Here is a 24473-nt window from a genome sequence, read left to right on the forward strand (position 1 = left end):
AAAAATATAGATTATATGATATTGCTTATATGTGGAATCCAAAAAAATGGTACAAATGAACCTATTTACAAAACAGAAATAGAGTCACAAATGTAGAAAACTTATGTTTACCAAGGGGTAAGGGTGGGAGGGATAAATTGGGAGATTAGGATTGACATATACACACTACTATATATAAAATAGATAACTAATAAGAACTACTGTATAGCCCAGGGAACTCCACTCAGTACTCTGTAATGACCTCTATGGGAATAGAATCTAGAAAAGAGTGGAAAAACGTATATGTATAACTGATTCACTTTACTATACAGCAGAAATTAACACAACATGGTAAATCAACTAGACTCCAATAAAAATTAATTAAAAAAAAAAAAAGGGAGGGATGAGAAGGGCTATAGGAAAAAGCAGCCAGAATGTTGGCAGGGGCAAAGTCTAGGGCATCGCCCCACCCCAGCTTTCTTTGTTCTCTGCAGTTCCCCAACTTTCCACAATGAGCCAGGAAAGCACAACGGTTAAGAGGTCAGATTCTGAGCCAGAATACCTGGGTTTGGGGTTCAAATCCCAGCTCTACTACTTACTAGCGATGTGACCCTGGGCAAGTGGCTTAACCTCCTGGGGCCTCCAGGACCTCATCTGTAAGAAGGAATTGCTGGGAGAACTTGCTGCAGTATGGTAAGCAAAGCACTTAGAACAGTGTCTGGCACAAAACAAGCATTCACTGTCGAGAAGATTCTGATTACTACAGTACCAAAGGCAAAGTTAAAAAAAAAAAAAAATGGAAGAAGGGGAAAACAGTTTCAATCTGAAGCTCAAACCTCTGCCTAAAAGCAAACCCTTCAAGAGAGAATGCACGTGCACTTAAATAGGTAGTGTTTAATACAAATAGAGCACCTCAGCTTTCAGAGACTCTGAAACATGGATGGAAACTCAAACTCAGGAAGGAGAAACTCGCCTCCCTTTGCCTCCTGCATCTGCCGTACGTGGCATCACCGACCAGTTTCCTGGCACCCATCGTGCCCCAGACTCACCCACCCCTCTGACTGGCAGCAAGCAGCTGGGGTGGCCTCCCAGGAAAAAAAAAAAATGCCAGTGGGTTTGGCTGGGGCAGCTGGTCAAGCAAGCCCTGTGGTTTCTGGTCCCCCCCCCACCAAAAGCCCAGAGCTTGGGGTCCCCAGAGCCTTGGAAGCTGAGGCACCAGGTAAGCAGAGCGATCTTTCCTCTGGGGCCATAGGTCCAAGCACTCAGCTCTCATCAGCAGGTCACACGGTGGGCTTTCCTCTGCCTGCCCCAAGACCAAAGTCAGAAATGGAGCCAAGCTTTGGCAGACACTTACCCAGTGGCTCGTCTGCCCAGAAAGGGTGGTGGACTCAATGACGTCTAGGAGAAGCTTCCAGAAAATTCACAAAGTGTCACGGGCTGGGATAAGTGTACCCCGTGCATCATTTCATTTAGCCCCCAAAACTGCAACCCTGACAAGCAGGTGCCATTATTATCCTCACTCTTCAGATGGGGAAACACTGGTTTGGTCCAGCTCGTGAGCCATGACCGGCGAAACAGGACTCGGAACAATTCTCGTAACCACATGGAAACGGGTCCAGTGAGGCTGACCTTCGGGTCTTTATGACACACCTATGTGGGGGGAGGGGAGATATATTCTGAAGACTAGTTTAGGGCTTCATCCCATGCTTTCACCCACAGATCCCCCTCTTGTAACTCTTCCTACAAGTGCATTCAGTCACATATTCAATGTCTATATTTGCCATCAGAAGGTCCTCTCCAAGGAGGCAGGGGCTTGCCCCTCCTATGACCCTGAGGACCCCAATGCCTGGCACATAGTAGGTTCACAATAAACACATTTTGTGACCCAGCTCACAAAGACTCCATCTCCACTCTGCCCATCCAAGGCTCCTTGCATTTGGCCTCCGTTGGCATCTCCACCCCAAATATGTAGACAGAGTGATGGAGAAGAAGCATCTCAAGACACACACCACAGTGCCCTTCCTTTTAAATACTTTAACCACTGAGAACTTTCTTTTTCTCTCTCTGCCCAAAGCAGCATTGTTTTGGGATCAGGTGGAAAAAGGGACATTTTAGAGAATGTTTAAACTGGGTTCAGAGGACAACCCAACAACTTCATCCCAAATGCTGACCAGACCTTGGATGTTTCCAGAACCTGGCAATCATGCAAGAAAAAGGCTCAAGGAGGTGTTGGAGAGGATTCTAGGGGAACTGAGGACTTGCTGGATAGTTTTCACAGGTCTGTGTCTGTTGCCTAAGACAGGGAGATATCTTCTAAAGGCTCATTTCGGTCTGTTTAGCATTCAAAAATCCCATGATAAGCCTTCCAAAGCCACAGCAACAAAGAAACATGAGCATTTTAAAAGCCAGAAATGTACACTCAGGTTCACAGCAGCATTATTCACGATAACCAAAAGGTGGAAACAACCCAAGTGTCCATCGATGGAAGAATGGATAAACAAAATGTGGTCCATCCACACAATGGCATATTATGCAGCCCTGAAAAGGAAGGAAATTCTGACACCTGCTACAACATGGATGAACCTTGAGAACATTATATTCAGTGAAATAAGCCAGACACGAAAGGACAAATACTACATGATTCCACTTATACAAGGTCCCTAGAGAAGTCAAATCCATAGAGACAGAAAGTAGGATGGTGGGGGCCAGGGTCTGGGGGAGGAGATGGGGAGTCAGTGTTTCATGGGGACAGAGTTCCAGTTTGGGAGGATGAGAAAGTTCTGAAGATGGATGGTGGGGATGGTTGCACGACAGTATGAATGTACTTAATACCACTGAGCTGTGCATTTCAAATAGTTAAGATGGTAAACTTTATGTTATGTGTATTTGACTACAATTAAAGAAATTGAAGGGGAAAAAAGCCTGAGCTGAGTTGTACTTGATAGACAAGAGTGTAGGTTCAAAAAACAATCATTTCTCAACATCTGTGACCAGGACAGGACAACGCTTCCCCTAGGGGACACCACCGCTGATTACAAACCAGGAGCAAACATCGATGCCAGATGCCAGGAACAGGTATCCGGCAGGTCTCCGCCACAGCCGTACGTGTAGAGCCACACCTTCTCCAGTGATGAAACCCCCAGTGCTGGAGAAACAAGCCCTGCTCTCAAAAGCACAAGATAAAAAACTTAAAAAATAAAATAAAATAAAAACACCTGCTCAAAACATCAGGGACATTTTTGCAGATAATACCATCCTGGATATTTTGACTAAAATGAGTACAGAAATAAATCCACAGAGGAATGTCTTAAATTATATCTCAAGATATGTAAGCCTGGAGCATTTCAAACAAGAACCTGAATTTGGAAAACGGAGCATTGAGATAAAAGACTATTCACTGTTCTCCCTGGTACCCCAGCTAGAAGTAGCTCACCCATCTTTAAACAGAGGGGGGCACCCATACACACAACACAACACACACACACACACACACACACTATTTTTGTGTCTCAGATGTGGTGCAAACCCCAGCCATCTTTTCTTAGCTGTGTGGCCTTAGGCAAGTTAAGTAACCTCTCTGGTCTCTAAAACAAAGATAACGGAGCTCCCCTTGCAGCTGTGTGTCCTTGTAACATGGTAGGTCCTACACAGCCTCTCCTCCCCTCACCATCAGAGAACACCACCCCCTCACCTCCAAATTCATCTGGATGGTCTCTCCCATCCAACTTATTCACCCACACCCCGACCCCCACCCCCACCTCGAAGTCTCCCTGTTCTACGAAATTCCAAACCCACGGGTGGTCCTCTACTTCAGCCAAGACTCTGCCCCAGCTTTGATCCTTCTTCTTGGTCATAGCTTGGCTTCTCTGTGTCCCTGACCTACCGACGTTCTCAAGATTTTTCCACAATATAATAACCATCGTTCCCTCCTATATCTACAAACCACCAGATTCTCTTTTCCTTCACCAACCAACCTCTCAAAAGACAGGTCTCCACTCTCTCACCTCCTGTTTCCTCCCTTCCAGCATTCACAGAATGGAAGGACTCCCTGGAGCTCGAAGGAGTCCTCCCTGCTGAGTCTAGAGATTCTACTCATGACTCACCCTGTGTGGCTTCCCCATAGCTTTGGGCTCAGGTGAGAAGACCCTCCTTTCTACCTTCCCTTATCTTTTGTGATACAACCCTTCAGCCACCCGCTCACTTTCTCCCGCCTCCATCTCACATTTGCTAAGTCTTCCCAGGGAATTTCACAACGTGTGAAAAGAGTCAATAAAACAATAAACAAGTAACGAGTGTGTGTGTGGAACTAGACTTCCTGGATGTCAAGACATTATAAAACTATACGTATTAGAATAGTAACAGCCCCGGTGCAAGGAAAGGCAGACATATTTATGGATACCTAGAAACAGACCCCAAATCAATGACGAACAGGTAAATTTCTGCAATACCTGGGGTTGAGACCCCAACTAGTTATTTGGGGGGAAATGGATACCCTTTTGAATCATGCACACAAACAGGTCCCAAATGCCCAGGACAAACATTTTTTTAATGATAATATTTAAAGTTAAGATAGAAAATTTGGAGGAAAAAAACGTTCATTTTATGCATAGAAAGGGACTTTCTATGCATAAAATAATGAGAGGCATGCAAAAACCCAGCTCTGAACTCCATAAACATTTTAAGCTTCTCTGGCAACTGACAGCCAGAGTATATTTGTCACTGAACAAAAACGCCTGAAAACATAACTGGCAAAGAGTTAACAGTCTTTGCTATGAAAACGACATGCAAATTAATACTTCAAAAACCACTAAGGTACTAAAAGATAAATGGACAAAGGATATGAACAGGAAGAGAAAACCCAAATGATAAATAAACATGTTTTAAAAGGTTCAACCCTGATAGCAATCAAAGAAATGCAAATAGAAACAATGACAACACACAAGCCCCTCCTTCCAGCAAATTATGAAAGATTTTTCAAACAACACTCAAAGCTAGCCAAGGTGTTCCCTCTCAGCCAATGCTAGGAGGAGTGCCCGTTGGTACGTTTCCGGAAAGCCATTTGGCAATCGGTATCAAGAAACTTTGACCCAGAAATTTCACTTCTGGAAAAGCAAAACCCGAAGGAAAAAAAAAAAAAATGTTCGATAAAGCTTCGACACCAAAATGTTCATCCCTCTTTGTGGAAACTAGAAATAATCTAAATGCCCAACGACAGAGAAAGTTAACTAAATTCAGACACAACAGAGCCACTAGCAGGAAGTATCCCCCAATAACTGTGAAATAAGGATGTTTTGCTTTTATCCTTTACACAGTTCTTTTTCCAAATGTCTACCACAAGCAGTCATACTTCTAGAATCAGATAAGAAATACATTTGTTTTTGTTTTGTTTTTGACAATAAAGCCCATTCTCATCTGGTCTCTGAAGCAAGAGGAACATTCGACCATCTAGCTCAGGAGTTGGCAAAATCTGGCCCAACACTTGGTTTTGTAAATAAAGTTTTATTGAAACACAGCCACGCCCACTTGTTTATTGCGCCTCCTTGCAGGGTGGCTGCTTTCCCGCTCCAATGGCAGGGCTGAGTAGTTACAACAGACCGCAAAGTTTAAAGTATTTAACATCTGAGTCTTTGCAAAAAAGGTTTGCCACCACCTGAGCTAGTGAATGTCTCCAGCTTCCTTCTAATGAACCAGCCACGAGAAATGGCTTAGAACCCCCGAGAACCTCAACGTACCTTTCTGGCAGTGGCTGTGCGTCCAACACCGCTCCACAAATTGCCCGTTGATGACGGTGGCAGGGCAGTTGGTCTTGCCCTTCGCGGTGCCTGGACAAATGTCCCCACACTCCTCATTGTCGTCTTTGTTCAGCACGATGTAATTATCCTCCACGGAATCCAGGATGCGAGACCAGTCGATGGTGGCCAGGTAGCAGAGTTCATTGTTCTTCTCGATGCGGACGGAGCCCCGGGTGATGTTCATCAAGTTGTAGAGGCCAAGCTCCTTCAGGTGAACCATCTCGAAGATGACCAGCGCGTAGTTAAAGAAGAGGCGGGAGCCCCGGATGACCGTGAGGTTGGGGAACAGGTCCTTCAGGCTCTCCAGCCCGTAGACCCGGAAGAGCAGCAAGTAATCAGTGATCATGATGAGCTTGGGGAAACTGAGGTCTCGGAAGTCCTCAGGTCTCGTTTTGAACATCAATAGGATCTGCAAATGTCCTTCGATGACCGAGCAGTTGGCCAGCTCGTGCAGCCGGGTGAGGTTATTCCGGATATCCATGCCGGGGCACACTAGAAGGGCAAACAAGCAGAGAGCAAGACAGGTGAACAAACACCCCATGGATGGTTCATAAGAATTAGTGGCAGGGCCAGCCACATGGGCATGTGACCTGGGTCCCACGCCCGCTCAGAAGGGCCCTGCCCTTGGCTTAATGCTCTTCCGTCTTGAAATCCTTAATTATTTTTGAGTGAGGGGTCCCAAGGTTTCATTCTGAACTGGACCCTGTAAATTCTACAGCCAGCCCGGTTCAGTGGCTTTCTCTGTAAGGTGTCTGTGCCTAAGTAATTACTCCTGAAAGGCAAATCATAATAATAATAATTCCTTTGGCAGTACCCATTAGAAGCCTTAAAAGCATCGCATCAAATATGATGCAATGAAGACATTGGGATTACAGGGGATTGAGTAATGCAGCAGGTGTGGAAGGAGAAAGGGGAGCCGTCCCCAGTGAGTCGGCGTGGAAGATCTTCAGGAAATGGATGTATGGGGATAAAGGTGCCCACATCAGAAATGGGGCAAGGAGAGCTGACTTTGTTTTGTCAGTTCTCCCGCTTTCCTAACACTCCTTCCCAACCCGCCCTCCTGGCAGGCAGCCAAGGTCTAATTACCTTTTACCTGGGTGTGGCAAGGGCTTCCCAGAGAGTCTGATCTCCCCTGCACAAACACCCTGCACACCCATTCTCCTGCAGGTGGCCCCTCCCTTGCTCTGACACCCTCTATGTCTCCCCATGACCCTGCACTTTCCTCTCGCGGCCCTCAAGGTTCTGCCCCTCCATCCCCTGCACCACGTGAAACAGGCCTGCCCACTACTCTCCAATTCCAAGGGGGCCTTCCAAGCCTTCCCTATAACATGACCTATGAAGAGGAATGAGTGAAATAATGCAGGCACCCAAGAAGTGGCTGGCACACAGTAAGTGCTCAATTAATTTCAGCTATTTTGTTATTGTTTATTTCTCCCAAACATATCACGGTGTCACCTCTAGGCTCTGTGCCTTCATTCCCCTAGACCAGGGTGGGCAAATATTTTCTATAAGGGCTCAGATAGTAAATATGTTCAGCTTTGCAGTCAGTCTCTGTTTAGACTACTCCACTCCGCCATTATAGCTCAAAAGCAGCCAGAGACAATGAGTGGATATGGCTGTGTTCCAATAAAACTTTATTATAAAAGCAGGTTGTGGGTTGGTGTTTCCCCCTGGGATGGTAGTTTGGTGACCCTTGCCTTAGTCCAACAAAGTCCAACAGAACTTCTGCAATGATAGAGATGTTCTATATATGCACTGGCCACTATGGAAGCCACCGGCCATTTGTGGCTGTCTAGCACTTGAAATGTGACTGATATAAGACTGAGGAACTGAATATTTGATTTTACTTTAGATAGTGTAAACAGAAATAGATACATGTAGCTAGTGGCTACTGGACTGAACAGGGTAGCCCTAGTCCCTTTGACTGTCAAAGTCCTTTATACCTTAGCTCCCTATTTCGAAATGCAGCTCATCATCCTTCAAGATCCAGTTCAAATGCCACCTCCTCCAGGAAGCCTTCTCTGATTTCCTTTCCTCCATATACTTATTTGGATCTTTCCCTCCTCCTGTGTTCCTTATATTGGAGTTAACATTCAGTAGAACTGAATTCTTTAGACAGCCTCTCCTTGCCAAAACACAAACACACACACATACACTCACTCACTCAGAAATTAGAAGGCAGCTTCAAGGGGACCAGGACGGCAGTTCCAGTCCCACACACTCATGCCACCCAAGGCTGAGGCTCCCAGCTTCAGTCACATCAACAGCATCTACATACAGAGGTCTGGACAGGTACCACGTCAGTGACACCTCCCAACAAGCTTTATCCGCACCCCACAGAAGGGAAAACTGGATCTCTAGGAAGCAAAGCAAATCAGCCAAGGACGTACGACCCACCAGTAACATTCAGGGTTGCCAGATTTAGCAAATAAAAATGCAGGACGCCCAGTTAACTTTGAATTTCAGATGAGCAGCAAGTACATTTTAGGATAAGTATATTCCATGCAATGTTTGAGACATACTTATCCTTAAAAATTACTCATTATTTATGTTAAATTCAAATTTAACTTGGTGTCCTGTATTATATCTGGCAGTATACAGCTTAGACTCGGCCACAGGTCTGGGCTTCTCAAGCCTGAGCCTCACACTCTATGTTTTACACACACACACACACACACACACACACACACACACACACGAAATTGTGAAATTGATACAGGTACAAAGAACACCAGCCCACCATCCTCCCCAAGTTGTGTCAGAACCAAAATCAGATATGAATATACGTTCAAAGATTAACCAGCTGTCGGACATCCAGGAAATGTAAATCCAAACCACAATGATACCACTTCACTCCTACCAGGATGGCTAAAATTAAAAAGACAGACAATTACAAGTGTTGACGAGGACGTGGAGAAATCAGAACCCTCATACATTACTGGTGGGAATGGAAAACGGTACAGCTGCTGTTGTGGAAAATAGACTAGCAGTCCCTCAAAAGGTGAAACAAAGAGTTACCATATAACCCAGCAACTTCACTCCCAGGTAGATACCCAAGAGAAAGGAAAACATAGGTCCACACAGAAATGTGTGTACAAATGCCCATAGCATCATTACTCATGATAGCCAAAAAGTGGAAACAAGCCAAATGTCCATGAACTGACAAATGAATAAACAAAATGTGGCATGTCCGTACAAAAGAAGATAATTCAGCAATAACAGGGGAGAAGCACTGACACCTGCTACAACAGGGATGAACCTTGAAAACATCAGGCTCAGTGAAAGAAGCCAGTCACAAAAGACCACGTGTGGCACGATTCCATTTACATGAAATGTCCAGAATAGGCAAATCCATAGAAAGTAGATTAGTGGTTTCAAGGGGCTTGGAGAGGGGGAAATGAGGAGTGACAGCTAAAGAGTATGGGATTTCTTTGGGGGGTGATGAAAATGTTCTAAAATTGATTGTAGTGATGGTTGCCCAACTCTGTGACTGTACTAATGTACTAAGAACCACTAAATTTAAACTTTAAATGGGCGAATTGTATGGTATTGAATGAGATCTCAATAAAGTTGTTATTAAAAAATTAAACGACTATAACTGTAGGAGACAACAAAGAACTGCTTTTTTTTTTTTTAATCTCCAATGACTCTAACTCAACTCATGAAAGCTGTATGTGTCCCTATTAGTCTAAGACAATAGAGCAATTTACTGGGTAAACAGAAAATACCCAGAGGATGTTAGAGATGGTGCCAGCAATAGATGTCAGACCTTGTACTGGCTTTTAATACCTCTGGGTGGGAACTGAAAGATGCTTCGGGTCCTTAGTAAGTGACACATGGTTAATCACCACTCTACGCACAGGTAGGGAAGGACCGTGACGATCGGGGGAGGAGGGGGGGTCCTGGTGACAGCTAATAACAATGACCATGTAACGCACTTGGCCATGTGCTGGCAGACACATTCTCTTGATGAATTCTCAAAATAATCCCAGAGGAGGTGGATAAACGAAATGTGGTCCATGCCCATTTTTGTGACGAGCAAATCAAACTCACACAGGCTGAGTTTTAAGGGGTAATGCTAGGATGTCCACCCAGCAATTAAATGCGAAGTTTATGCTTGAACTATGTTACAGTTTCTCCGTCTTTGTTCTTTAAAAACATACCAAATTAAGAAGCAGGTGAATCTGACTTAAATAAGGAAACAACGAAATAATGTTCATGCAGTGACAACCTGGAGGAAGCTTGTTAAAGACAGTTTCCTTCGTTCACTCCTTCAGCAACTATCTGCTGAGGACCTGTTTCTGCTGTTCCAAGGGCTGGAAGTGCTTCAAGAAATAGGACAAGCGGGATAGGACAACAGGATAGGGAGATACATGTATACATATAGCTGATTCAGTTTGTTATACAGCAGAAACTAACACAACATTGTAAAGCAATTATACTCCAAAAAAGATGTTTAAAAAAAAAAAAAAAAAAGGAATAAGACAGAGGCTGCCCTGGATCTCACAGACTACTAGTTGCTATTAACTACCCAAATCAACTGAAAGTATAACTGAGGAGGATATCTCAGTTATTCAAGGACAGCTTCAGGGGCTAGAAGAGATCATGAAAATGAGCTATTTGACTAAGTCCAGAACAATCAAGGAGGGCTTCCCGGAGGAGGTAACACCAGGATTAAAACCTACACAAACAGTGCAATAAGTTCTGCCTACTTCATTGGAAGGTCAAGAGCTGTAGCTTGTCGCTGTAGGTCACAAGGGTGTGTAGGGCCTAGAGCAGCCTTATCCAATAGAAACATGATGCGAACCACACAGAATTTAAAATTTTCTCTATAAAGGTAAAAAAGAAACGGTGAAACTAAATATTCTTAATTTAACCCAATGTAGCCCAAAACTTCACTTCAGCATGTAAGCAATACAAAAAAAAAAAAAAATCTATGGGATTTTTTTCACACTATGCCTCCCAAATGCCACGTGTTTTATACACTTGCACCAGGTCTCAATTCAGATGCTTAATTTTGATCAGAAATACTCAATCTGTATATGCAGATTTCACAAAATGAATCCCTGAAAAGGTAGGTTCTTTGTATCCCCAAGTTGTTCCAAGCAAAAGAGTTGTTCAATAACAGAATCAAGCAGTGATTTTTTTGACATTTCAATCAACTAATGTTAAATAAGACTTTACATTTACGTTTTTTACATTTAAATGAATTAAAGTTAAATAAAAGTAAAAATTTAGTTGCCCTGGCCACAATTTCAAGAGCGCCATGTGGATAGTGGCCGCCATATTGGATGGCACAGCTATAGACCATTTCCATCAAAGCAGACCGTTCTGTTGGACAGTGCTGGTCTAGAAGTTCCCCCTCGGCCAGCAGAATCTAAGAATCTTCCAGAAGGAGAGAAGACTGACATGAGAGCCAGCTTGGAAAGTGTCTCCTCTCCCCTGGTTTTCTCTCTATCATGAAAACAGCAAAGAGGTACTAAGGATCTGGGAGAGAGGTATCTAGAAGATTCTGAAACTCCTTTACAATGCTAAGAGTTATACTTTCTGCTTTCAAGCCTGAACGTACTCATTCCTTAGTCTCGACATTCTTCAAACGCTCCCTGGTGACCTATGTGGGGCCACACGTTCCTCCCTGCATTCCTTCCAGTCTTAACACGGCTTCTTCCAAAATTCAGGCATCCTGGCCAACAAGCCTTGGGTTCAGGTGTCAGGCCATCACCCACAGCAGTTTCAGGGCATGCTAGAAACCCAATAGATCTGGTTCCCACTCCAGCATGGGCACCTGCCAGCTGCATAATCCTGAGCCATAAACTCAATCTCTGTGTGCCTCAGTTTCCTCACCTGTAAATGATGATGACCGCATGATGAAAGGTATGAAGAACAGAAGAGAACTGGGGTCTGGCCACGTGTACATATTAGTTCTCCACCCTAAGATACATGGAACCAATTCCCAGATTTATTCCCTTCATAAGTTAGAACTTGGGCACACCGAGGTACCAGATACCCTTAAGATTCTCTGCCTGCCTGCAAGAATGGCTCTTAAAATTGACTTCAGCCAAGAAATCCCCTGGCGGTTCAGTGGTTAAGACTCTGCGCTCCCAATGCAGGGGGCACGGGTTCGATCCTTGGTCGGGGAACTAAGATCCCACATGCCATGGGTTGAGGCCAAAAATAAAAAATAAAAATTGACTTCAGCCAGAGTGTGTGAGATGGATTCTGTTGGAAACTGCTGGAAACAGAAGGGCAGTAAATACCCCGAGGGTGCAGGCAACAGGCAAACTGTCGCCCAGATAGATTTTCTAGAAGAGGAAAGAAATGGAGGCTCAGAGAGGAACATGTCCTCAAGGTCACAAAGCAAGGAGGAGACAGAGCTGGGATTTAAACCCAGTATATTAGTCTACTGGGGCCACCCTAACAAAGGACCACAGACCCGGTGGCTTAAACAAGATAAATTTATTTTCTCCCAATTCTGGAGGCTAGAAGTCTAATCTAAGATCAAGGTGTCAGCAGGATTGATTCCTTCTAAGGCCTCTCTCCTTGGCTTGCAGACGGCCGTCTTCTCCCTGTGTCCTCACGTGATCGTCCCTCAGTGTGTGTCTGTGTCCTAATCTCCTCTTATAAGGACATCAGTCTTCTTAGAGGCCATCCTAATTATCTCATTTTTACCTTGATTACCTCTTTAAAGACCCTATCTCCAAAGACGGTCACATTCTGAGGTGTTAGGGTTAGGACTTCAACACGTTAATTTGGCGGGAGGGTGGGGGGGGAGGGGACACAATTCAGTCCATCACATAGGTCCCCAGGGCACCAGCACCTGTGCCCTTAGCCATCACACAGGGTTCCTCAAAGTGTGCTCTGTAGACCAACAGCATCAGAATCACCTGGGGCGGGGGTGGGGGGGGAGGTTGGGGAGCAGGTGTATGTTAAAATGCAGATCCCTAGGCCCAGCTCTAGACCAAATGAATCAATATCTCTGGGAGCCAGGCCCAAGAATCTGCATTTTAAACAAGGTCCCCAAGGATACGGTAGGGCCTCAAGTAGGACAGACGTACCGTCTCCCCAACCTGGGCCACCTCTCCAGCAGGGGCTCTTTCCAGCTCCCATTCTTCTGCCCAACCCATTCCTCTGAGCACTTTGCCCCAGGATCAATGCCATCGGATGCCTTCTCTCGGGCTGTCGATTGTTGCTAGAGGGCACCGCATAAGCACGGTGGACCGGCCCCCACGAATTTCAAAGAAAGCTAGACCCACACCCATTTATTCTACCTGAGCTCCTAGATGCTGTGTTTCCGAGCCCCTTCTGACCTCAGTTCTTGTCTTGGTCAGCTTGGGCTCCAATAACCAGATGCCATAGACTGGCGGGGTTAAACAACAGACATTTATTTCTCACAGCTCTGAGGCTGGAAGTCCAAGGTCAAGGTAGCTAGCATGGTCAATTTCTGGTGAGAGCTCTCTTCCTGGCTTGCAGACGGCCGACTTCTCACTGTGCCCTCACATGGTCTTTCCTTGGTGCATGCGTGCAGAAAGGGAGAGATCTTTCTCTGTCTCCTTCTTCTTTTACGGTCACCAGTCCTATCAGCTTAGGGCCGTCCTCTTATGACCTCGTTTAACCTTAATTACCTTCTAAAAGCTCTCTCTCCAAATACAGTCACGTTGGGGGTTAAGGTTTCAACCCATGAATGGGGAGGAGGGAGGTGGCCATTCAGACCATAGCAGTTCTTTTTCAGCCAAACCTTTTGCTCCTAACTTCAAGCCATCCTATCCTCTCCAGGACCTGCCCCCTCTGGGCTAGACTTTGCTTCCTGCTTTGGACAAACATGTATCAATTCCTTCTCCAACCCATACTTAGAGTATGGTTTCATTTCCGATGCAGTCAATGTTTCACTAGAATGCACCTCCAATGTGCAGACCAATGTCTGTGGGGACCCAGACAGATATACCCGGTCTGTACTGAAAGGGAAGGAGAATGGGGTGGGTGATGAAGCCAGAGAGAGGACGAAGGAGGCCTCTGACCCAGTTCCATAAGGAGGAAGCAGGCATCCATGGGTGAACAGAGGGAAGAAGGGTGCTTGGGGCACAGGAAGCAAATGCAAGCACATGAAGAAGAGGGAACCCCAAGGAACTGCAGTCATGAGCTTGGCGAAGTGAGATTGCACACCACACAGCTGAGGCCAGGCTCCACTGCCAGGGGAACGGACCGAGCTGGCAGCTATAGAACGACCAAAGCAGGAAGTAGAAAAATCTCTCTGGCAGCAGGGAAGAGAAGGTACTGGACGAGGCACTCTGGAACCACCTCTATGGCATGGCCTAGGGGGCCTATTATGGGGGTGGGTACAAGGAATTAGCATCAATGGGACTTGGTCCCCAGGGGGGTGGAGGAGAGGGGGAAGAAGTGAGGGTCCTCTCTTAGTGAACCTGGAGAGGACCAGATAGGACCAGTTGAGGGTGGCAAGGACAACAGGCTCAGTTTGGGGCATGTGGAGCCTGTAGGGGCTTTGGTATGCTCCCAGATGTGGGTCCAGTGGGCACTGGGAAGATGTGGATCCGGAGCTGGGGAAAAGGGGCGGATGCTGGCCGAAGGGATGACAGTAGGTGATAAAACCAGGAGGAGAAAAGGATGGAAGGGGGGCGTGCCTCTGGCGAGCACAATATTTAAGGCCAGGGAACCAGAGAGAGGACCAAAGACCCACAGTCATCCTGACACCAACACCTTCTACAAGCCTGTCTGAAAGCTCTGGAACATCTAGGCTAATTCCTCCAGTCAGTTCCATCGTTCTGTAATCCCAAGGACCTCACACATCAAACCACAAGATTATAAGGGGCTTCCATGACATTTCAGGAGTCCTACCTCCTCGTGTATACAAATAAGGATGGAGAGTGCCCACAGAAGACACCAGAAAGAAAAACCAAGAGAAGTCTTGCAAGAACAAAAAAGGAGCAGATGTCTTCGATACAATGTAACTGGATATAATTAGGAAGGAACACCTCAGTGAGAATTCATCCCTTTTCTGATCTTCTGGAAGGAAACAGGATACATCTTTGAAAACAGATTAGCAACAAGAAATCAGAGAAAGGCCATCAGAAAACAGGTGGAGCCCTGCCCTCTATCCCTTTGTGTCCAACCACTACCTTTTTCCGCACTGTTAACAAGCACAGTTTTTGGAAAGTACCTACGTTTTCCACATTACCACAAAGGCACAGGAGAGAGGCAAGAATCTGCCGCTAACAGGCTGCTCTTCCCGAACACAAAACAGAAGCTAACCTATAAACCTGATGGGACACCACACCCTTGAGGAACTGAAAGAAAAACTCGGATTTGAAATCAAATTTTATTCCTCGTCAGCCTGACTCCCACTGGAACTCGTATCCAGTCTGCACTGGGCAACACAGAACAGCAAATCTTGCTCTGCCAGAAACAAAAATATGTTTCTAAAACCCCTGAAAGCCACTGGGGCACTCCCTGGCACCAGGGTCAGCAGAACACGGGGGACGCCTCCTCAAGACACAGGCCGGGGGTTTTGTGCCATCTCATGAACTTTCCGAGAGGTAAACCAAGGATTTGTGCCCCGATGAAAATACGACAAAAAGGGCGTATGCATTCAAAAAGGATTCTACACGGACGCTGACAAACCCAATTTCACAAATTTTAAACCCCAGTGATAGGAAACCACCTACAGCAGATTCTCTTTGTTTATGGAAGCTATTTTCTACAATGTTCTCAAGAACACTAATTTGCAAACCCATCAATACCGTAACCTTGTTGTATGTGTGTTTCTGTTTAAAAACACCTTATTTAATATACATTGTTGATTCACTAATCACTATATAGTTCATGCCTGAGCAAAGCTTATCCAGCAAATGTATCTTCTCCGGAAGGTACATCACAGCCTTCTAGTACTTAGGACCCTAGACAGCACTTCAGAACTATGCACGTGGACCATGGTAAACAACAAAATCACCAACAAAAAGCACAAGTGAGTGTGAAAAACATGGCACTAAATACACCACAAAAAAGGACATATTTGGGGAACCTTCCTACACTGTTGGTGGGAATGTAAATTGGTGCAGCCACTATGGAGAACAGTGTGGAGGTTCCTTAAAAAACTAAAAGTAGAGTTACCATATGATCCAGCAATCCTCCTCCTGGGCATATACCTGGAGAAAACTCTGATTCAAAAAGATAAATGCACCCCAATGTTCATTGCAGCACTATTTACAGTAGCCAAGACAACCTAAATGGAAACAACCTAAATGTCCATTGACAGATGAATGGATAAAGAACATGTGGTGCTTATACACAATGGAATATATTACTCAGCCATTAAAAAAAAAAGAATGAAATAATGCTATTTGCAGCAACAGGGATGCACCTAGAGATTATCATACTAAGTGAGGTAAGTCAGACAGAGAAAGACAAATATCATGTGATATCACTTATATGTGGAATCTTAAAAAATGATACAAATGAACTTATTTACAAAACAGAAACAGACTCACAGACATCAAAAACAAAGTTATGATTACCAAAGGGAAGGGGGTGGGATAAATTAAGAGTTTGGGATTAACAGATACACACTACTATATATAAAATACATAAACAACAGGGACCTACTGTATAGCTCAGGGAACTATACTCAATATCTTGCAATAATCTATAATGGAAAAGAATCTGAAAAAGAATATATACACATATGTATAACTGAATTACTTTGCTGTACACCAAAAACTAACACAAAATTGTAAACCAACTATATACTTCAATTAAAAAAAATTTTTTTAAAGGACATTTGTTTTAATCGTTGGGGATTTATGAATTCACAAGAGGAGAGATGCAACAGGAAGGCAAGATGTCACCTTGTTTGATCTGAGCTGGAACATGCATGTCAGATGATTCCAATTTTTTGCCACTTGGTGCACGTCCAGGAATAACCATTAAAGCACTATTTATTTTGGAGTTACAAATAAATTTTAGTGAATAGGGCAATTCACAAATATGGAATCCAGGAATAATGAGAATCTTATGAGTACTTAGGTTTTCAATTTTAAGAATATTGATCCAATTATAAGATACTTTTTAAAATATTTTAAGTTAATTTTTATTGGGGTATAGTTGATTTACAGTGTTGTGTTAATTTCTGCTGTACAGCAAAGTGAATTGGTTATACATATACATATATCCACTCTTTTTTAGATTCTGTTCCCATACAGGTCATTACAGAGTATTGAGTAGAGTTCCCTGTGCTATACGGGAAGTTATTCTTAGCTATCTATTTTATATATAGTAGTGTGTATATGTCAATCCCAATTTCCCAATTTATCCCTCCCCTCCTTCCCCCTTGGTAACCATAAGTTTGTTTTCTGCATCGGAGACTCTATTTCTGTTTTGTAAATAGGTTCATTTGTACCATTTTTTTAGAGGTATCACCTCACACCACTTAGAATGGCCATCATCAAAAAATCTACAAACAATAAATGCTGGAGAGGGTGTGGAGAAAAAGGAATCCTCCTACACTGTTGGTGGGAATGTAAATTGGTGCAGCCACTATGGAGAACAGTATGGAGGTTTCTTAGAAAACTAAAACTAGAGCTACCATATGATCCAGCAATCCCACTCCTGGGCACATATCCGGAGAAAACCATAATTTGAAAAGATACATGTACCCCAATGTTCATTGCAACACTATTTACAATAGCCAGGACATGGAAGCAACCTAAATGCCCATCGACAGAGGAATGAATAAAGAAGATGTTGTACATATATACAATGGAATATTACTCAGCCATAAAAAAGAACAAAATAATGCCATTTGCAGTGACATGGATGGATCTACGGATTGTCATACTTAGTGAAGTAAGTCAGACAGAGAAAGACAAACATGAGATACTTTTTAAAGTCTAGAGAAAACTATAGGGATGGAGAAGGATCAGTGTTGCCAGGGGTTCGAGGTAGGGATGGCATAACGATAAAGGGATGGCCGGAAGGAGTCTGGGTGGTGATGGATGGGACACTTCTGTATCCCGACTGTGGGGACTGCCACACAACTCTATGCAGGGGCTAAAATGCAAAAACTGTGCCCCCCCAAAACAAGTCAGTTTTACTGTATGACCATTTTAAAAATAAAAATGTTTAAAGATACACACCGGGCTTCCCTGGTTGGCGCAGTGGTTAAGAATCCGCCTGCCAATACAGGGGACACAGGTTCGAGCCCTGGTCTGGGAAGATCCCACATGCCGTGGAGCAACTAAGCCCATGCGCCACAACTACTGAGTCTGTGCTCTAGAGCCCGAGAGCCACAACTACTGAGCCCACGTGCCACAACTACTGAAGCTCACGTGCCTGGAGCCCGTGCTCCGCAACAAGAGAAGCCACCGCAATGAGAGGCCCACGCAATGCGACGAAGAGTAGCCCCCACTGGCCGCAACTAGAGAAAGCCCATGCACAGCAACAAAGACCCAACACAGCCAAAAATAAATAAAATAAAAATAAACAAATTTATTTTTTAAAAAAGTCACACAAGAAAAAATAAACTTTAAAAAAAAAAAGGAAAAAAAATTCACTGGCCAGTACACTTATGTGAAAAAAAATTTTTTTTTAATAAATAAATAAAGATACACACCAAACTGATAGTGTAGTCATTTCCCAGGACAGAAATGCAATGGTTTTAGGGACAAAGGGGGACTCTGGTTTTTTCGTCTCTATACTTTCATAATTTTTTTTGCAATGAGAATGCACTACCTGTTATTATTTTAATTTGAAAATCATAATTATGGCTTTTTTAAGATTTTTTTTGACGTGGACCATTTTTAAAGACTTCACTGAATTTTTTACAATATTGCTTCTGTTTTATGTTTTGGTTTTTTGGCCGCGAGGCATGTGGGACCTTAGCTCCCCTACCAGGGATCGAACCCGCATGCCCTGCATTGGAAGGGGAAGTCTTAACCACTGGACCACCAGGGAAGTCCCATAAATACGGTTTTTAAGTTGCAAAACATAAACCAAGCCACCCGGATGTGTTCCTTAATAGAAATTAACATAAGGGGGGGTCTCAAGAGAACATCTCATAGCGGATACCACTTTCTTTTGGTACTAGAGACAGGGCCAAGAGCACGGAATCCTCATTCAATGCCAAGAAGGCTGTTTAAACAAATAAATCCAAAGATCACACACACACACACACACAAACACACACACAAGGAGGGAACATCACTGTTATTTTCTCACCATCGGAACCCATACATTCAGCACAGCAAATGGTATAAATTTCTTTAATACAGCTTGCTCTGTAAAGGGGAAAACACAGCATCCCTGGGCGTTTCATTTAACTTGATTCATTCAAAGTTGTATCGGGGACCACACAAGCTATGAGGTATATGTCATCATGATCCTCAAGGAGTTTGTTCTAAATCAGGAGTTGGCAAACTTTGGAAAGGGCCCAGGTGTAAATATTGTTGGGAGCCACGCGATCACAACTATTCAACTCTGCCTTTAGAGCACAAAAGCAGCCACAGATGATACATGAACGAATGGGCATGGCTGCGTGCCAATAAAACTTTATTTACAAAAAAACTGGCGTGGGTGGGCAGGATTCGGCCCCTGTTCTAGATAAAGACTTTGACCACATATAAATTAAAAACTGAGTGAGACAGAGAGAGTCAAGAGTAGGGGATGGCCCTCTATGAAGAAGGGGCTAATATCTTAGTCCAGGAAAGGAACAGAGGAAAGGAAGAGAGAGGATGGGAGAAGTCAGACACAGGTGAAAACTCACCAGGAGACCGTGCCTTCCAGTGGGAGGCAAAACCCAGAGAAGTCAACTGGGGTGAGGCTACAATTGGGAGGTGAGGGATGACCTTCTCTAGTGCCATGGGCAAAGCGATGGAGACACAAGCCAGATGCCGTGGGCAGAGCAGTGGGTGAAAAGGTGAGAGAGCAAGGGCGGTGAGGACCTGTTGGGGGGGAGGCTTGGCAGGGGAAGGCGAGAGGTAAGTGGTGAGTAATGGGGCCCAGGGGAGTATTGAGTGTTTATAGGCTGAAAAGAGAAAGGCTCCTGGGCGGATGGAGATCCCTGAACAAACAGAGGGGAGAGAGCAAGGGACCCAGGTGGGTAAGTGTCCTAGAGAAGGAAAAAGTTATCTCCCCAAATGCAGTAATTCTCAACTCAGGACAGCTGGCAATGTCTGGAGACACTTGGTGGTCACGACTTGGACAGGGGAATTGCTACTGGCGTCTAGAGATGAGGGACGGTGCTCAACATCTTAAAATACACAGGGCAGCCCCCTGCAACCAAGACCTATCCAACCGCATATGTCGAGAGCACAGAAGTCGAGAGGTTCTCCTCTAATCAAAAAAGAAAGGAAGTCAACGATGGAGTGGAGTGAGGTGGGGACCCCAGGGGGCTCACCCCAATGACCTCTACGAGTAAGTGGGGCAGGGGCGAGGGGTGGGTCACCAGGGGGGAAGCAAAGACTGGGAAGAACCCCGGGGAGGTGACCCGGCGAGCGGAAGTCCTGCTCTAAGGGTCCCGGAGCACACAAGAGAAAACACAGGAGAAACATCCGATGGGATCTGAAAGCAACATCTCACGCCTCACCTAACCAACTCACTGCCCACCCCCCCACCCCCGCCAAAACTCTGTAGGTTTTCACGGTCATTAATCTCACTCTGCCTTCATTCTCTGACTTTGCAATGCCCCGGGTCATCTCGGGCCAGAGTGGATCGACCCGAGGAGAAATGGAGGGGAAAGCCATTGCCCAGTTCAGCCAAGCCACAGAGACTCCATGGGGGGATGAAGTGGGGTGGCACACACCATGTGACATCTCTGAGTCCTCAGTCCTTAAAAATCCCATTGATTTCCCTCTACCCCACCCTCACCCCAGCCAGAATGCCATATTGGTTGCTGTTGGAGATAAGCCATCTGTAAAGTTTCACGCCCCTCCCCAAACCTCCAAAGGGCATCACACGTCATCTATTCAGTAGTATTTTGTTAACCTTTACCACAGGGGTTGGGGTGGGGAGGCTCAGACTCCAAAGAACCTTCTATTCAGAAACCTTTTATTAACAGACTGGGGTTCTAATCTCAGCTCTGCCATCTCGTCAAAGTTCCTCACCTTCCAAAAGGACAATAAACCTTACCTCAGAGCATTGTGGTAAGGATTAACTGAGATGACCTATGCAAAGTGTATAGAACAGCGCCCGCTGAGCGGTTGCTTATATTCTCGTTAGTTAGGAGTTATCTGGAGAATAAAGCAGCTGTGACTTGGACTCCTGGGATAGGAGTTGAATCTAGAACAAATATTTATCAAATACCTACTAGGTGCCAGGGACTGCTCTAGGCTCTGGAAAGGTAGCAGTGAACCAAAGAAACATAAACCTCTGCCCTTGTGGAAACTGTAAACAAGTAAGAAGCGGAAAATTCATCTACGGACCCCTGAAAGCGCAGGCACAAACCCACCATTAATTACCAAAGCTACCAGGAACAGAGGAGCAAGGAAACATACAAGGGTGAGCACGTACACACAGAGGCAAAGCCTAACAACTGGTCTCGGACCTTTTTAACAAGACCCTAAACCAACTGCCACCCTTCCTTCACGGAGCACCAACTGTATACCAGGGTGCTTGGAGACATTGCCTAACTGGCAAAGGTGCTCAGCAAACCCGGTTTGGCAACTCCAGAGCCTGCGTGTGCTTTCTCACGCCCCTCGCTCACCGTCAGGGAACTCAGGAGCTTCGGTTTCTTCCCTCCTTGAACCCCTTCCTCATCATGACTGATCTCCTTTTATGGCGAGATCTGAAGAAGTAACCCAACAGATATTTTGAAAGCAGGGCCTCAGCCATCATGGTGGGAAACCACAGCTATATTCTCTTAAACGATTCTTCCGTCCTTGACCTGCAGCCAGGAAGACCTGCTGTCAAGCCCAAGAAGGATGCTGGGATTTGCCTCTGGTAGCTGCCAGCACAGGGACACTCAGGAGGGAGGCTTTGGGGGCTGGAATGACCACAGGTTAGAGACCTCCCGGAGCTGACAGGTAAAAGGGCAGAGGAGGGAGGTTATTAGGGGAACATGGGCCGTGGGCAGCAGTCCAGAGCCTTGGGCCCTGGCACCACTGGAGAGGTTCGTTCTTCCCTCTGGCACTGACTTTGGGGCAAGTGAGTTATGTGTCCTTCCCGAGCCTCACTTTACTCCCTACGAAATGGACCAACAACGGTATCAGCCTCGAGAGGCCTCCGCAAAGGTCCAGAGAGAAGGGGCTTCCCTGGTGGCGCAGTGGTTGAGAATCCGCCTGCCAGTGCAGGGAACACGGGTTCGATCCCTGGTCCCGGAAGATCCCACATGCCGCGGAGCAACTAAGCCCGTGCGCCACAACTACTGAGCCTGTGCTCTAGAGCCCGTGAGCCACAACTACTGAGCCCACATGCTGCAACTACTGAAGCCCACGCGCCTAGAGCCCGTGCTCTGCAGCAAGAGAAACCACCGCAATGAGAGGCCAGCGCACTGCAATGAAGAGTAGCCCCCGCTTGCCGCAATTAGAGAAAGCCCCCGCGCAGCAACGAAGACCCAACACAGCCAAAATAAATAAATAAAATAAATAAATAAATTTAAAATAAAAAAAAAAAAGGTCCAGAGAGAGGGACTTCCCTGGCGGTCCACTGGTTAAGACTACCCCTTCCAATGCAGGGGGTGCGGGTTCGATCCCTGGTCGGGGAGCTAAGATCCCACATGCCTTGCGACCAAAAAAGCAAAACGTGAAACAGAAGCAACATTGTAACAAATTCAATACAGACTTCAAAATGGTCCACATCAAAAAAATCTCAAAAAAAAAAAAAAAGGTCCAGAGAGATAAGACTGACCAGCCCGTGGCATTTGGTGACACTAACTACAATAATCATTAAAGCCGACACTACTTCTGCTACTACAACTGCGCTGTTGCCAAGGCGCTAGAGTTTGCCTCCGGATATCTGGAAACAGAACCCAAGAGTGTAAACATGGACCTTAAGTCGGGGTAGCCATGGGTCTAGATACGAGAAAGGGGGGGGGGGGTGGATTCTACAGTTCCCCGCCCCGGGCAGCGTCACCTACCAGCAGGGACCCCCAAGGGACCCCCTCCCCAGTCCGTCACCCTCGACTCTGGCTCCAAACCGTCTGTGCCCCGGGAATTTGGCTGTCCGAGAGTGTCCAATAACCCCACTTCTCGGAGGAGACTCAGGACGCGTGGCCCGTCTCCGGAGCCAGTTGGGCTCGGAGAGGTCCAGGCACAGGTCCGAGGAGCGCTCGGGGGAGGCGCCCGCGAAGGGGCGAGCACTGGGGCAAGGTTCCTCCAGCCCGGAGCCCGCACGCGGAGCGTGGAGCCGCGAGCCCAGGCGGGCAAAGGCCAAGGTCAGCGGCTTCCCGCCCCCCGCGAGGCTGGAGCTACCGTCCCGGCCACCAGCCCTCCCACGGAGGAGGGCTCTCAGTCCACAGCAGGGGTTCCATTCTGGCAAAGGGTCCCCTCCCCACCGCGCTGGTCCCCGCCCACTCCCGGACCCCCAGACTCACCCTCTCCAGGGTACAGGTGGCCCGCGGCGCCCAGCAGCAGCGCGGCAACGGCCACCAGCAGCGGCACGGCCGCCGCCCCCCGCCCGCCCCCGGCGCCCATGGCTACGGGAGCGCGGGGTCCGGATGGATCAGAGCGCGCGGCGCCGGCCCGAGGGGTGCATGCTCCAAAGCAGCCGCCCGAGAGGCGCTGGGGGCCGCGCGTCCTTCTCTTCCACGCGGGCGGCCCAGGGGCCGCAGCCTCCGCCCGGGAGGGTCCTTGAAACAGCCCCAGGAGGGGTGCGCGGCCTCCGCCGCTGCAAATCCGGCAGCGCGGCCCGGTGGAGGCGGCCCCGACTCCGGGCCACCGCGGCCCGGGCCCCGTCCCGCGATCTCAGGGCCCCGAGCCCCGCGCTGCGCCCCTGCCTCCCGGCTCTCGGCCCCGAGCGCTCGGGGGCTCAGATCTTCGGACGCGCGAACAAACGGACGCGCGGACAAACGGACGCGCGGACAGGCGGGCGGGCACCTGGGCAGGCGGGTGGCGAGCGGGCGGCGGGAGCGAGGGCTGCTCGGCCCGTAAACAACGCGGCCCGTCAGCTGGGCCCCGTGCGGGCCGCGGGAAAAGGCGGCGCGGATCCGGATTCGGAAGGGACTCGGCGCCCGGGAGAGGCCCGAGACGGGTAGAGGGAGGACCGGCAGGGGGGAGGCGCCGCCCCGCCCCACCCGCCAGAGTCCCTATCCTGGGCCCCGCGCTGGAGGCCCCCGACGCGCCCTAGGCGAGGGGGCGCCACAGATCCCTGCCCAGCCGGAGCGCCCCTTCCAGCCCCGTGACTCCCGTCTCAGAGTCTGGGGGCGCCCCAGATGCCCGACCCAGCGAGACGGATCCTGTGTTTAACGTTTAGCTATTTTGTTCATCATGGGACTTTGGAAAATTCATTTTGATTTTTTTAAAATATTGCATTAAAATATTGTTTATCTAGCTTACTCGGTTTTTTATTACTCCCTTAAATGTTGCGCTCGCCTCCCCCTCGTCCCAGTCCCGCCAGCGAGTCTGGTCCTCGAGCGCGCGGGCGCCCTGTCCTACCCCGACTGCTCCCCCGCCCAGCGCCAGGCCCCTGGGGACAGCCACGTGCACGCGCGCCCCGTGCGCTCAATGTACTGGTAGCCTGGGCCCCTCCGCGCGGTCTGTGGTT

At 47.1% G+C, this 24473-nt stretch overlaps 1 protein-coding gene across 3 annotated transcripts in view; it reads right to left on the reverse strand.

Annotated features, from left to right (window-relative positions):
- The window catches only part of INSR (insulin receptor), a 134873-nt gene extending 110918 nt beyond the window's left edge, over positions 1–23955 (reverse strand). For 2 of the 3 annotated variants that reach the window (XM_082455398.1, XM_082455396.1), the window contains exons 1-2: positions 23305–23953; positions 5712–6263 (exon numbers count right to left, since the gene is read on the reverse strand). In XM_082455398.1, the coding sequence (XP_082311524.1) occupies positions 5712–6263; positions 23305–23404 (652 nt within the window). In that variant the 5' untranslated portion in view covers positions 23405–23953. Of the gene's footprint in view, positions 1–5711; positions 6264–23304 lie in introns of all 3 variants that reach the window. The other variant, XM_082455397.1, reaches the window with a different exon arrangement.
- Positions 23956–24473: the final 518 nt, after the last annotated feature.

This window comes from Balaenoptera physalus (assembly GCF_965194825.1).
Source record: "Balaenoptera physalus genome assembly, chromosome: 3".
Taxonomy (NCBI): domain Eukaryota; kingdom Metazoa; phylum Chordata; class Mammalia; order Artiodactyla; family Balaenopteridae; genus Balaenoptera; species Balaenoptera physalus.